Source organism: Serinus canaria, chromosome 14 (genome assembly GCF_022539315.1).
Source record: "Serinus canaria isolate serCan28SL12 chromosome 14, serCan2020, whole genome shotgun sequence".
NCBI classification, from domain to species: Eukaryota; Metazoa; Chordata; class Aves; order Passeriformes; family Fringillidae; genus Serinus; species Serinus canaria.
The window spans coordinates 1,491,750-1,504,252 of record NC_066328.1 but is presented as its reverse complement, the minus strand read 5'-3'; the positions used below and the strand labels follow the sequence as shown (position 1 = coordinate 1,504,252).

Here is a 12,503-nt window from a genome sequence, read left to right as displayed (position 1 = left end):
GTGCTGAGCAGCCTCAGTGCCATGGTGGTGTCAGACAGACATCACTGGCAGGAGAAGTGGCACTGAGGTCAGGCCCACGGGCCAGTCTCTCCTTTCTTGGCTCTGTATTACACAAGATCCCTTTGTAAGCACAAAGGATACATTTTCCAGACACTTTGGGAAGTCTTCTCTGGAGTATTCCCAAAAGAAGGAAGGCAAAGTAGGAAAGTTTTAGGGGCTTGTTGGAGGCAGTAGAATCTGGTGTGGTTTCTGTACCCTCGCTGCTGTTTCCTGCTCTTTCCCACTCTCCATCATCCCTGCCCTCGAGCTGGCAGTGGCAGAGAGCCACACAAATGGCAGAGTCCCTCTGCTGGGACTGTCGTCATCTTCTGGCCTGCTTTGTTTTGCTCAGTACTTTCAAAGAAAGGACAACTCTGCAGTCTTACTTCTGGAATCTTTAAGGTTCCTTCCAACACAAGCTGTTCCATGGTCTGTCTCTGCATTTCACCAGCTGGGCAGTGCTGTCTTCTCTGCTGAGTGTGCTTTCTGGGTGGTGGGGGATAAGGAAGATGTAGGTAGCAGTTCCTAAGAGCAGTAAGAGAGTGGCACATCAGAGATGCACTTGGAGAAGTCCAGGAAGGCTGTTTGGTGCAGTTGCAGTGCTCAGCATGGTTGTAGTGTGGTGGTGCAGGAGCTGAAATCTGGCATTAGGAGGTGGGGGAAGATTCCTGCTTAGTTAATGAAGATCTACCCAGCCTGAGGGTCTCAGCTTGCCAAGTTTTAAAAACTTTTCTTTGAATAAAAGGAAATTAAAATCTTCAAGTTGATGGTGAAAATGTTGTTGGGCAATCAGGTGTTCACACAAGACTCAGTGTAGGAGGCATTTCCAGTGGAATTAAGTACAGTAAGTAATACCTCAATAAAAGTGGATTTCCTGGTTGCTTTCCAGTGGCTGAAGGACAGTGGTTTCTCCTGCTGGCACTTGGAGTTGGACTTGATCTTTCTGGGTCTTATCCAACTCAAGATATTTTCTGACTTGGTGGTTTAAAGACAGAGGGTAGAGTGACAGACATGGGGAGGGGTTGGTGGCTCTAGGAAAACTGAAACAATGTTATCCATAAGTCAGCTTGATTCACTGTCATCGTGGTCTCAGAAGTTCATCTGTAAGAGGAACTTGAAGGTGGACAGAGCAGCAATTTCATGGATGAGTTAGAGAGGCCCTGCCATGAGTCTGTTTCCTCCATGGAAACAGAGGTGATTAACAGAATGTTAGGTTAACATAAGCTTGCTTTTTAAGAGAAAAATGATGAAAAAAGCCTGTTAATACCAGGCAGGAATCACATTCCATGTGCCAGTACTGAGGGAATGTTTGAGACTCCTCCCTGACATGTAGGAGGGCAGCTGAATGGCAGCTGGTTTGGGTCAGAGAGTGTTTGGGGGAGACTCTGCTTTACCCTCAGTTGTGCAGGCTTTGGATGAAGCTCAGTCTGTCAGCTGTGCTCAGTCAGTCCTTCCAGAAAGGGTTGTCATGTACAGAGTCACCTCAGCTCCAGGCTGGGGACACAAAGGCAGCACAGACCCTTCTCTCCTTCATTGCTGGCTGAGAGGCACGGGAAGGGAACTTCCTTCCTGGAGGCTGAAGAGCTCTTGGATGATCTTTGGCAGCAGGAAGGCCCTGAGTGATGACCCTGCCTCTCCAGCTGGCTTTTTAAGCTGGCAGATCTTTTTCCTTAGGCATTGTCCAACCACTGCCTTAATGGCCTTTGCAGTGCCCACAAGCATTACTCCCCAGAGAGAGAACTCTGTGGGGCAGCTCAGGACGATCTTCCTGGCAAAGGGCTGAATTTGTTTGCTCTCTGAGGTTTCAGTTTCACCAAGTCCCCTGCTGTGCTGTGCAGCTCTGTCTCCAGTGATCCCAGCTGCTCTACTGGGTCTTGCTGGATATCACTTCTCATTGCTCTCTTCCCTTCTTAGGACACTGTTTAAGGAGAGCAGGCGTGTACACGGACACCTCACATCAGTCCTGTGAGTATCACAGCATTCCTCTGGAGTGAAAACTGCTGATCTCCATTCCCTGGGGCCTGGGGGGATCCTGCAGGAACACCTGAGCTTGCTTGGCTCCCCCCTCATAGATCAGTGCTGCTTCTTTTGGGGAGGTCTAGGGAGAGCAGCTGTTTGTGTGTGACATCTCCCAACACTTTCCTCAGGTGCTTTAGCCTTCAGCAAGCTCAAAAATTACAACTTTAAAGCCAGGTTGCCCCTGGTTCAACAGCCTGGAGTCAGGCCTCTGTGCTGGGCCTGGGAGGCTCAGGGAGGTCAGGTGGAGTGTGATTACTGCAGCCTGTTCACTTGCTGCTTGCTGGATGCTGGATTCTCTCTTTCTTGTTGCCTGCTTCAAGGAGGGGCACCATGAGCTCAGACTGGTGAAGGTGGGTGCAGCAGGCTCACCAAGAGCCATCAGAATCCAGCTGGGCAGGGGCTTTAATCCAAAGGGTCTCATGGATCTAGCTGGTGGTTGTTAACAGATGAGGACATGGATTTAGGCTGGTGTCAGCTTGTCAGACAGTCCTGTTCTTGGCACTGGTGAGTGAGGGGAAGTGGAATAGGGTGTAGAGTCATCCTTCCCTCAGCCACACACCCAGCAGCTCAGGGATGTCTTGTACCAAAGATTGCATCTGGCCAGATCTATTCTCTGGGAGTTTGGCAGATGCTTTTGCATCCTTGGCTTCTTCTGGGAACCCAAAAGAAGGGTGTAACTTCTGCAGAACAGTCTCTGTGCCAGTTTCTCTCTGGGCCTTGCTGTAGGAGGGCAGCAGTGGGGTCCTGCAGCTGGTGCAGGATGTGTGTGTGGGTGTTTCACTGTTCTGCTGCCATTCCAAAACTCTGCTCCACTCCCTGATCCACTCCCTGGTGGGAGTTGGGGCTTCCAAGAGCAGCAACCAAATGTCATGTGGTTTTGAATCCTAGCAACCTGAGATGCTGCCTCTGTTCCCTGCAAAGACTCAGTGGATCATCACCAGCAGGGCCCAGGTGTGCTCCGTGGCTGGCTCCTTCCCTGGGGGCAGTCACTCAGCCATGTTTCTCTTGTTTTCCTCCAAACAGGGCGAAGAAGAAAGTTATAGCTGCTACTAAGGTGAAGGTGAAGGTGAGTTCTGTTTCCTGGATCTCATGGTTGGTATGTGCCAAAAGTCAAGTGACTGCCACCCTGAACCCTGTGCTTGAGCTTTGGATCAGCTACTGTGAAATGGCTCTGCTCAGTATTTGGCTTGGAAAAAACAACTGGAACAGCAGCTAAAATTGATGGCAGTGGTGGTTGGGAGGGGAGTGGGGGCTCACAGAATATGCGTGTCCTGCCTTTTATCCCCAGATTGTGAACCCTCCCTCCCCTCCTCAGCCATAAACCCTGTCTCTCTTCTGACTGTGCCTTCTCCTGTGATGTTGTTCCAGGACTCTTCCTGCAAGCCAGACAAGAAGCTGTCAGTGTCTGTCCCTTCCCTGCACTCGAGCAGCACCTTGGCCATGTCCTCAGAGCCCCAGGGAGGAGCCCTGGGCATCAGCGCCCAAACCAGGGAGCTCTTGTCCCTTGGGACAGCCCAAGCTGCCAGCAGCACTGCCACTCCTGCCACCTTCAAGGATGACTCCTTGGATGAGGACTTGATTCACAACCCCACCTCCTCCCTGGAAGCAGTGTCCAAGGAACTGGCTGTGCTGAACAGCAGGGCAGCAGGGAGCCCTGACTTTACTCTTCCTGCAGCTCCAAAAGCTCCACCAGAGAAGATCCCAGCTCTTGCATCCTCAGAGGAGAAGAGGACATTTCCAAAGCCCAACCCTTCCCCTACATCATCCTCTGGTTCCCTCCAGTCTCCTCTAAACTTCCTAGCTGAGCAGGCCCTGGCGTTGGGCCAGTCTTCTCAAGACAAGAAGACAGAGAACTCTAATTACAAAGAGCATTCCTGCCAAGCCTCCCCCAGCAAAATCCTTCCTGATGCCCACCAGGCTAAACAGAAGCACCACAGCCAGGTCAGGCCAGGCCACGGGCCCCTGGCCTCGGCGCCGGTGCCGGGCTCTCAGGTGAAGGTGTTCCACCCTGGTGCTCAGCTCCAGAAAACCTTCACCTCCCCAGCTCCCTTTGTCAAACTGCAGAATCCCAAATCCTCTACCCCTCTGCCCCAGCGCTCCCTCCTCCAGCAGGTCAAATCATCAACCAAAGCTCAGAGCTTCCATTCCTCCACGTCCCCAAGCAGCACCCAAAACTCCAACAGCTCCCACAAGAGCCAAGGCTTGTCCTCATCCTCTCTCAGCTACGCCGGGAAGCACTCCAGTGCCTCCGGCTCTTCAGGACAATCTTACAAATCTCCTTTCGTCGCTGGCTCCCTCTCCAAGCACGGGGCTTCTTCCAGCAGCTCCTCTGGAGCTCCTGCCAACCAGGGCAGCTCCTCTGGGACTTTGCTCCCCGGCGTCGCCGCCCCATCCCCAGGCTCAGCCTCCGGCCGTGCGGCCTCAGGCTCCTCCGTGAAGAAACCTCCCGTGGCCCAGAAGCTGACCCTGGTGGCACCTCCTGGAGGCTCCAACGGAGATTCCAGCGGGGGCACCCAGGGCGTGGCCAAGTTGCTGACCTCGTCCCTAAAGCCAGCTGTGGTCAGCAGCACCGCAGCCTCTACCTCTGTGCCGGTAAGGGGGCCCTGCTGGGAGCTCCTGCCTCGCTCACAGCTGCCCTGAAGGGGGCACTTCAAAAGCAAAATCTTGAATGACTGGCTGGATTTCAGCTGCTTTAGACTAGAAAGTTGTGGCCTTTGCCCTGGGCTTGCCCTCCAGAATTCCAGCTTTCACTTTCAGCTTAAATAACCACTGAGCTGAATACTGTGCTGCCTTCCAAAGGGTAGTTATTGCCCAGGCTGTGCCGTGGTCCTGCCTTGGCTCTGCAAGTTATGGGGACAGTAGGGCTCCCATTTGGATTAAGAGAAAGTGCAGTAAGATAATTTATAATTTATCACAAGAGATAAAATTCATTGCATAAACTAAAATTATAATGATGAATTTATCATTAATTAGATCTACACACTTAGCCTTCTTTATGCTATTCCAAGTCATTTTAGTATTATTGCCACTTTTGTCATGACTGACCCACAGAATAAATAACCTGTGGTTATAGAACTGTGGAATCATTCAGGTTGGAAAGCCCTCTAAGATCATGGAGTCCAACCACTCCCCCAGAACTACCAAGGCCACCTCTAGCCCATGTCACCAGTGCCACATCCACATGGCTTTTAAATCCTCCCAGACATGGTGACTCCACCCCTTCCTGGGCAGCTGTGCCAGTGCCTGACCATCCTTTCCATGGAGAAATTTTCCCAATATTTGTTAGGATAGAACATTTCAGGAAGGACTTCTGGGTTGTCACTACAGACTTGTGTTATTACAATATTTTATTACTTAATGGTATGAGTGGGTTCATTTTATCTATAGCAAAAGAGTAATAGTTCCTAATGTTGTATGCATTTGTTGTTGGCTGCTCATGCCTGCCTTCCTTTGTGCCCCATGGAAAGAGCTGGGAAATACAAGGAGTGTGTTAAAATGGAAAGCATGTCCTGCTCAGCTGATGTAGCTTGTCTGTTCCTGAGCTAGAGAGCTGGGAAGCACTCCCCAGTGGCGCCTGTCTCCATGAGAGAGATCCTAAATGACCTCCTGGTGTGCCTTGGGTGTCAGACCTCAGTGTCTGGTGTTATCAGCAGTGTGTGCTGCCATAAGTGAGTAGGAAGCATACCCCTGGAACTCACAGGCAGTGGGAAACTTTTCCTCTGCCTAATGGAGGCACAGTTCCAGAGCAAAGGAGTCATGGAGGCAAATCCAGCATGGATTCAGAAGAGCTGGCTTGCCAATGTCCATCTGCAGATGGCCTCAAGTGTTAGCCTCTCTTTGGCCCTGGCTGGGAGGGTGTTTTTCCAAGGGGGAATTCTCCAGCATTCCATGTTTTGCAGATCTGTAAGTCTGAATGATGCTGTACCCTGATTCTCCCTCTCCTGACTGACCTTTTCCATTGCTTTGCAGAAAGGAACTAGTGGAGCTGTGCTGCTAACAAGCTCTTCCTCCTTAAGTGTACTGGCTCCATCCTACAAGTCCAACAACCCAAAGCTGCCAGCTGCCCTGAGCTCCACCCCCTTAGGTATTATCTCTCCTATTCATTCTTTCCCTCTCCATGTCATCTCCTTCAGTTCCGACTCCTCCCCAAAAGCAGGAGTTTCCAAGGATGCAATAGTTACAGGACCTGCTCCAGGAACTTTCCACCACGGCCTCGGGCACAGTGAGTATCCTGCTGGTCACCTGTGTGTCACCTGTGCCTGTGCTGTCACATAGAACATCAGTGCTCTGCTGGGCTGCCCCATTGCACACCAGCACATCTCTCTGGCTGTTGCTTCGTGCTGTGCTCCCTGCTTTTGTATCTCCAGCAGTTGCATTTGGAGAACATCTCTAGAGCTCACCCAGAAGTGCCAGTAACTGGAACCTGACCTCTGCTAACTGCTGCAGCTCCTCTGCTCATTTCTGTCTTGGATGTGTATTTGTTCCTTTTTCCCTCTCCTCTCTTTGTTTTTCTCTCTAGGTCTTCTGGCTGGTTTGCACTCCAGCCCCCACCACGCAGCGCCACTCCCACACTCTGCCCTGTCCACTCACTTACCACAGAGTTTGCCAGGTAACTTGTCAGATGCTCATGTTTGTCTTCTGCCTTGTGAGTCTCCCTCTACCTCAGCAGATCCTTCCTTCAGGGCTGCAGCCAAAGGGGGTGTCCATGTTTTCCAGCTGTGTGGTTGTCACTAAAGCCTCTCCGAGGTACAGAGTGAGGGGCTGGGGGAAACCTGCTCTGGTGGAAGGTGTCCCTGCCATGGCAGGGGGTGGAACAGGATGGGCTTTAAGATCCCTTCCAACCAAAACCATTCCATGATTAGGAAGAAATTCTTGGCTGTGGGGGTGGGCAGGCCCTGGCACAGGAAGCTCAGAGAAGCTGTGGCTGCCCCTGGATCCCTGGAAGTGTCCAAAGCCAAGTTGGACAGGGCTTGGAGCAGTCTGGGCTAGTGGAAGGTGTCCCTGCCCATGGCAGGGGTGGAATGAGATGGGCTTTAAGGTCCCTTCCAATCAAACCATCCTGAGATTCTGTGGTTTCTGGAATGATGAGTCCTCAGTGCTTACAGCAAGTGTTGGTTCCTGCAGATACTCTGAATTATCCTGCCAGGATGAAAGCTGTGCCTGTTTGTGCACAGCCTGACAGGACTGCCCTGGAATGAATATTCCAGCTCTGGGGAGTTTTGTTCCTGGTGGCCTACATAAAATGTGTCAGACCATATTGTCTTGTGTCTGTGCACTGAGTTAATTGCCAGCATGCCAACAGGTTTGTAGTGTAAATGCAGATTGCTCCACTTGCTGCTCACAACGTGAGGATTTGGCAGTTAAGCCTGCTCCTGCCCCAGTTTTATGCTTGCAGAAGTAATGCATAAAGCAAGAGTTTTCCAAAGAAGGAGAGAAGTAAGGAAAATTGAAATTCAATGCCAGCAGATCGTTCTTACCTGGTCCAGGGAGCTGCTTATTCCCCTGATAACTTCTATTTCTGCTTTCTTAGGTGTGTTCTTTAGCACTTTGGTGCAGTTCAGTGCTGTTATCTTAGTACCTGCTCCTGCTGGGATGGTCTTCCTGGGCTAAGTGAGCCTGACTTAGGAGTGCTAGCCTGGCCCTGTGGCTGTGTGCATGGATAACCAGGTAGCCTCCTGGAGGAGTCATGGAATAAAAGGCCCTTGAGTGCTGAGCACAGTGCTTGTTTGCTGAAGAAGGAAGAATGTGTTGTGCACTCATGAAAAGGCAAAGAATTGGTTGGGTCTGCTTCCTTTGCTGAAGTTTGATGTGGGTTGTGCCATGCTGGTGTGGTAGGGCTGAAGAAGGTCCTGGCAGTGATCCCTCCTTCCTGTTTGTAAATCACACTTCCTGGAATGAGATCAGAGATTGCACCTTGAACATGGCTCGTGGAATATATTCCAGCAGCTCTTTGTCCCTTTAGTTGAGGGAATTCAGAGTGATCACTGTTGTTCATAAGGCTTATAACAGAAGAATTTTTTGATGGATTCTTCAACAGGATGCAGGGCCAGAAGACAAAAGACCACTGGGAATAAGTGAAGGAAAATTGACCATGGATCCAGCTCAGCAAGGACCAGCTTTCTCACTTGGTTTTTTCACTCAAAGATTAGGGATGGAGCCTGGTGCTGCCATCTCTTGGAACATTCCCAATTCTGGTGTTTTGGAGGAGAACACAGCAGATATTTAAGTGACTCCCATAGCCTTAAAATGAATTCCTGTGTTTTGTGGCACGGGCTGTGTGTGGCTGTGCCAACACCTGCCCACAGCTGCATTGCTGTGTCTGAGCTCTGGAGGTGCGTGGGAGGTTGCTGCAAGTGCAAGGGAACGTTGATGCCTTTAAAAAGTGCTTTTATGTCCATGTTCATCCAAGGGCATCTGAGCAAAGAGCATCCAGTGCTTGCCTGTGTGTGGTTGGTGCTTCCGTTGCTGGTGGAGGTTCCTTGTGCTGGGGCTGGGAATGTGGAAATGGGAATGTGGAAATGGGATGTGCTGGGCTGAGCTCTTGCATGCAAAGGAGCTGTTCTTGGCCTGGAGGAGAAGCTGCTGCTGCACTGCTGCTTAGCTGCACGTCTCAGTACTCCCATTTGTTCATCACAGTCTGAAGTGGTTTTGATTTGCTCCTGGAAAACTTTTGCTTCCTTAAACTTCCTTCCTTTTTCTCTCTTCAGTGCATTTTCTCTTGTCCTCCACACCTATTCCTTTCTGTTCCATCAGTGGTGAGATTCCTATGGATCCTGTTGCTATCAGTGGGCACCTAAAGCCTTCATTTAAAAAGCACCTAATTAAGTTATTAAAAAAAAAAAATCAATAAAGTACCTAAAACCCTGCCTGAAAGGAGTTTCTAAATGAGGGGTTTGCCTCTTCTCCCACACAACCAGTGACAGGACAAGAGGAGACAGGAGGAAGTTTAGGTTGGACATCAGGAGGAATTTCTATTTGGAAATGGTGTCCAGGAAGGTTTGGAGTCCCCATCCCTGGAGGTATCCAAGGAAGGCCTGGACATGGCACTCAGTGCTCTGGGCTAGGGACAAGCTGGGGATGGGTCACAGGTTGGATTCCATGCTCTTGGAGGTCTTTTCCAGCCTCAGTGGTTTTGTGATTACAACAGCAGAAATGTACAACAGGTTACTTCCAACCACCTTAGGTGCAAGGCAACCACAGCATGTATTTTGGCATTCCTGGAGGGGGAGATGTGGCAGGGTGCATTTAGAGAAGGCACAGGCTAAGGAGTTCCCTGGCAGCTGGAACTGTGCCTGGGGCTTCTGCTGGGAACCCAGAGGGGACCCTCAGTGCTTCCCTTGTCCCTTCCTCAGAGGCTGGGCTGCTCCCAGTGCAGAGATGGCTCCGAGCACATCCTCTTCTTGATCCCTTGGTGCTGGGAAGGAAGAGTAGGTCTTTCCCTCTGTGCAGAGGCCTGGCTGTCCCAGTTGCCCTTCAGGGGGTGCTGAGCCCCCTTCCCAGCTGTTTTATTTTCTTTCAGATGCTTCTCAGCTTCACGGCAAAGGGTCCAATGCACAGCAGCGCAAGTTGTGACGCCTGCAAGGAGGGGAGCTCCAGCACCCATAGGATAAAACCCAGAGGAACAGGTCATGGACTTTGGATACCAGCTGTGTCTTTTGATTTCTTTTTTTTTTTTTTTTCCTATTTCTTTTTTTTTATGACAACTGGAGAGACTGAACTGCAACAAGGAACTCATTGGGGCGTCTGTTCAGAGGCTTTCAGAGCTGAGCCCCACACGTGGGGCCACCTGGAGCCATGCCCTGATGAGAGGAGCCTTTTGTAGCACTGTTTATTGCTGCTGCCCTTCCTGCATTCCCTGGCACTGGCAGGAGCTGGAGCTCACAGGGAGGCTCGGGTGGTCCTGCAGTGGATTCCCACCCACCTGTGTCTGTAGCTGCCAAGTACCTCCAAGTCCAGTTACCTCCTTGGTCTCCCTGTGGAGGGTATGAAAGGTGCTTCTTTCTTCGGCTTTGGATTTACTTGGATAATTCTAGCACTGCCAGTGCTTTCTTGAAGACATTTGAGTAACTTCCCAAGTGTACTATAAAACTGTGCTACACTTAATTGGAGGATTTAACATTTCCTGTGTGGTGAATCTGAGGAACCACCTGATGTTCCCCTGTGGAGAAGGAAGACTCTTTAGAGACTAAAGACATTTTTAGATGCAGTCATCGACTTCTAGAATTCTACTTCTTTTGAGTTTTTGGATTTTTTTCCCTCCAAAGGGATGCTTTTTTTCCTGCTCAGTTTTATCCTCATTGCCATCGAATGCATTGGATTGAATGGGACACCTCTTAGCATGTCACATGGATCGGAAGACATAATTCCAGTGCCTTTTATGGTGGAGCAAAAATGGACTAGTGACACACATTTCAGCCCTATTTTGTGTGCTCCTCAACCCTTTTTTAATCATTCTGTATTTAAAATGTATTCTGGTTTATTTAATAGAGCTTTTTATGGTTGCACATCAGAAAAAAAAAAAAAAAAAAGCTGCACTGTCTGGACTTCAGTGGTGACCTGGTGACTGAGCACAGTCCCAAGTCCAGCAGGAGCACCAGTTCTCATCCCAGTATGTGCAGGCGGGTTCCAGGCCCTCCCCTAAAGCCATTCTTTCCTAGGGTTGTGAGTTAGGATCAATTTGGTGGGCAGAGGGAATGAGTGAGATGAACCAAGGTCACGACCTGTCCAATGAATTCCAGAGAAGAACACCTCAATGGAACCTGCACCACAATCATGTGCTCAGCACAGCTGCAGGAACAGGGACCATCTACAGTCTGGGGGTGTCTTCTCTTGTTCATTTTTTTAACTTCAGAGCTAAATACTCCTCCTGTGCACCCCCTTTCAGGCTAAGGGCAGGCTGAGGCTCCACCTGAGCTTTCTGAGGTTTGGTTTCCTGCTCTGCTCAGTCTGTCTTCTCTCAGGCCCCCCCAGCCATGTCTCAGTCTGCAGGGGTAGTGCTGATCCATGTAGAATTTACTGGTATTCCAAGGAAAAGCTTGCAGTTTCCTCCCTGAGCTTTGGGGAAGGATGCTGACCCCAGGACACCAGCAAATGTCTTCTTTAGTTTCCTCTGGTTTTTGTTTAAAGCTGAGAAAGACTGTTTTCAGTTTGAGCTGATACATAACTGCCCAAGATCAGTGAGTTGATTGTATTTCAAATTAATGGATACAGCTCAGATTTCAAGTGTGTTTACAGAAAATACCTAGGCTGTAGCAGAAGAGCCAAAGACAGAACTGGTGTGGGTCAAAGGAAGCACAGCATTTCTTGGTGGACTCTGAGCAGTGGATGTCACATGGTTCCTGTTGAAGGCCTTGTCCCGAGGTGCTTGGCACCTTCACCTTCCCCTGGGAGCTGAAAGCTTGGGACACCTGGCAGGATAGGGGCTCTCAGTGAGTGACTTGAGGTACTGTTCTCCTCCCTCTCTTTGCTTTCACTTGAATGCTTCTGCTGGGAAGCCCCCGTGTGCAGAATCCCTCCTTCTAGGAATTTAGCGAAGCCTCTTGCCTCAGGGAAACGTTTATGTGGTGGAAATTCTGTGGGATATTTTTTCTTTACATGCTATAATGAATGAGTGAGTGGTGTGGAGCAGAGTGGCAGCAAGGCAGGCCCACACAGAGCAGCTGATGGGGAGCCAGGCTGGCACCTCTGCCTTGGGGAGGCAACTTGCAGTGCTTCCAGGATGGAATGGGGAGGGATAGGCTCCCATGGCACTTACCTGGGGATGGCAGTTCCTTTTGGGTGTAAGAGCTGCAGTTTACTATTCTATTTTTTTTTAAATGTGTGTTGGCACTGTCTTGCTGAAGATGGTGGGGGTGGTATGAAAAATGTTAATCTTGTACAGAACAACTCAATAAATTGTTTCAAACTTTCCAGAACGCTTTTTTTCCCCATCTCCTTACCTCTAGTTCCCTGACTTTGTTTCCAAGAATTTCTGTTGCAGCTTAGATGTTCATCTGTGTCTCAAGTGAGTAATGAATTATTGACTGTTTTAAAGTCTCCTAGGTGGTGAGTGAATGGCAGCTGTGTTACGGCTGTTGCAGGGGTAGGGATGTTTCTTCTCATTCCCTGTGTTCCTAATGGTTGAAGTTGGCCTCTGCTGGAAAGGACATGTGGGGTCAGACCCTGCAGGACCAGTGAGATCCTCCCTGATCCCTTCAGTCACAAAGGTAAAATAGTGGTGTTAATCCCCAGAGCCAGGAGGGATAAGCAGTGAAATGCTTATGATGCTTTTGTGGGCATCAGAGCTCCCCAGGGTTTGGGTATTAGCCGAAACTGGGGCAAAAGGAAGTGAATGGGCTCTGAAAGGTACCATCCCAGTGTAATCCACTGTTCTCCTGCAGTCAGTCCCATTCTTTAGTGCACTTCACTCCCATCTAATGCTGCTCATTAGTCCCAGCTTCAATGCT

The 12,503-nt window shown here is 50.0% G+C and overlaps 1 protein-coding gene across 9 annotated transcripts in view; it reads left to right on the top strand.

The window, feature by feature from the left end:
* UBN1 (ubinuclein 1) overlaps positions 1–12,503 on the top strand; it is a 34,987-nt gene that overhangs the window by 16,293 nt on the left and 6,191 nt on the right. For 2 of the 9 annotated variants that reach the window (XM_030229766.2, XM_050980183.1), the window contains 6 exons: positions 1,954–2,004; positions 3,082–3,124; positions 3,427–4,650; positions 6,028–6,280; positions 6,578–6,667; positions 9,578–11,972. In XM_030229766.2, coding sequence (XP_030085626.2) covers positions 1,954–2,004; positions 3,082–3,124; positions 3,427–4,650; positions 6,028–6,280; positions 6,578–6,667; positions 9,578–9,630 — 1,714 coding nt within the window. In that variant the 3' untranslated portion in view covers positions 9,631–11,972. Of the gene's footprint in view, positions 1–1,953; positions 2,005–3,081; positions 3,125–3,426; positions 4,651–6,027; positions 6,281–6,577; positions 11,973–12,503 lie in introns of those variants that run through there. The other 7 variants (XM_050980184.1, XM_050980182.1, XM_030229768.2 and 4 more) reach the window with 6 other exon arrangements.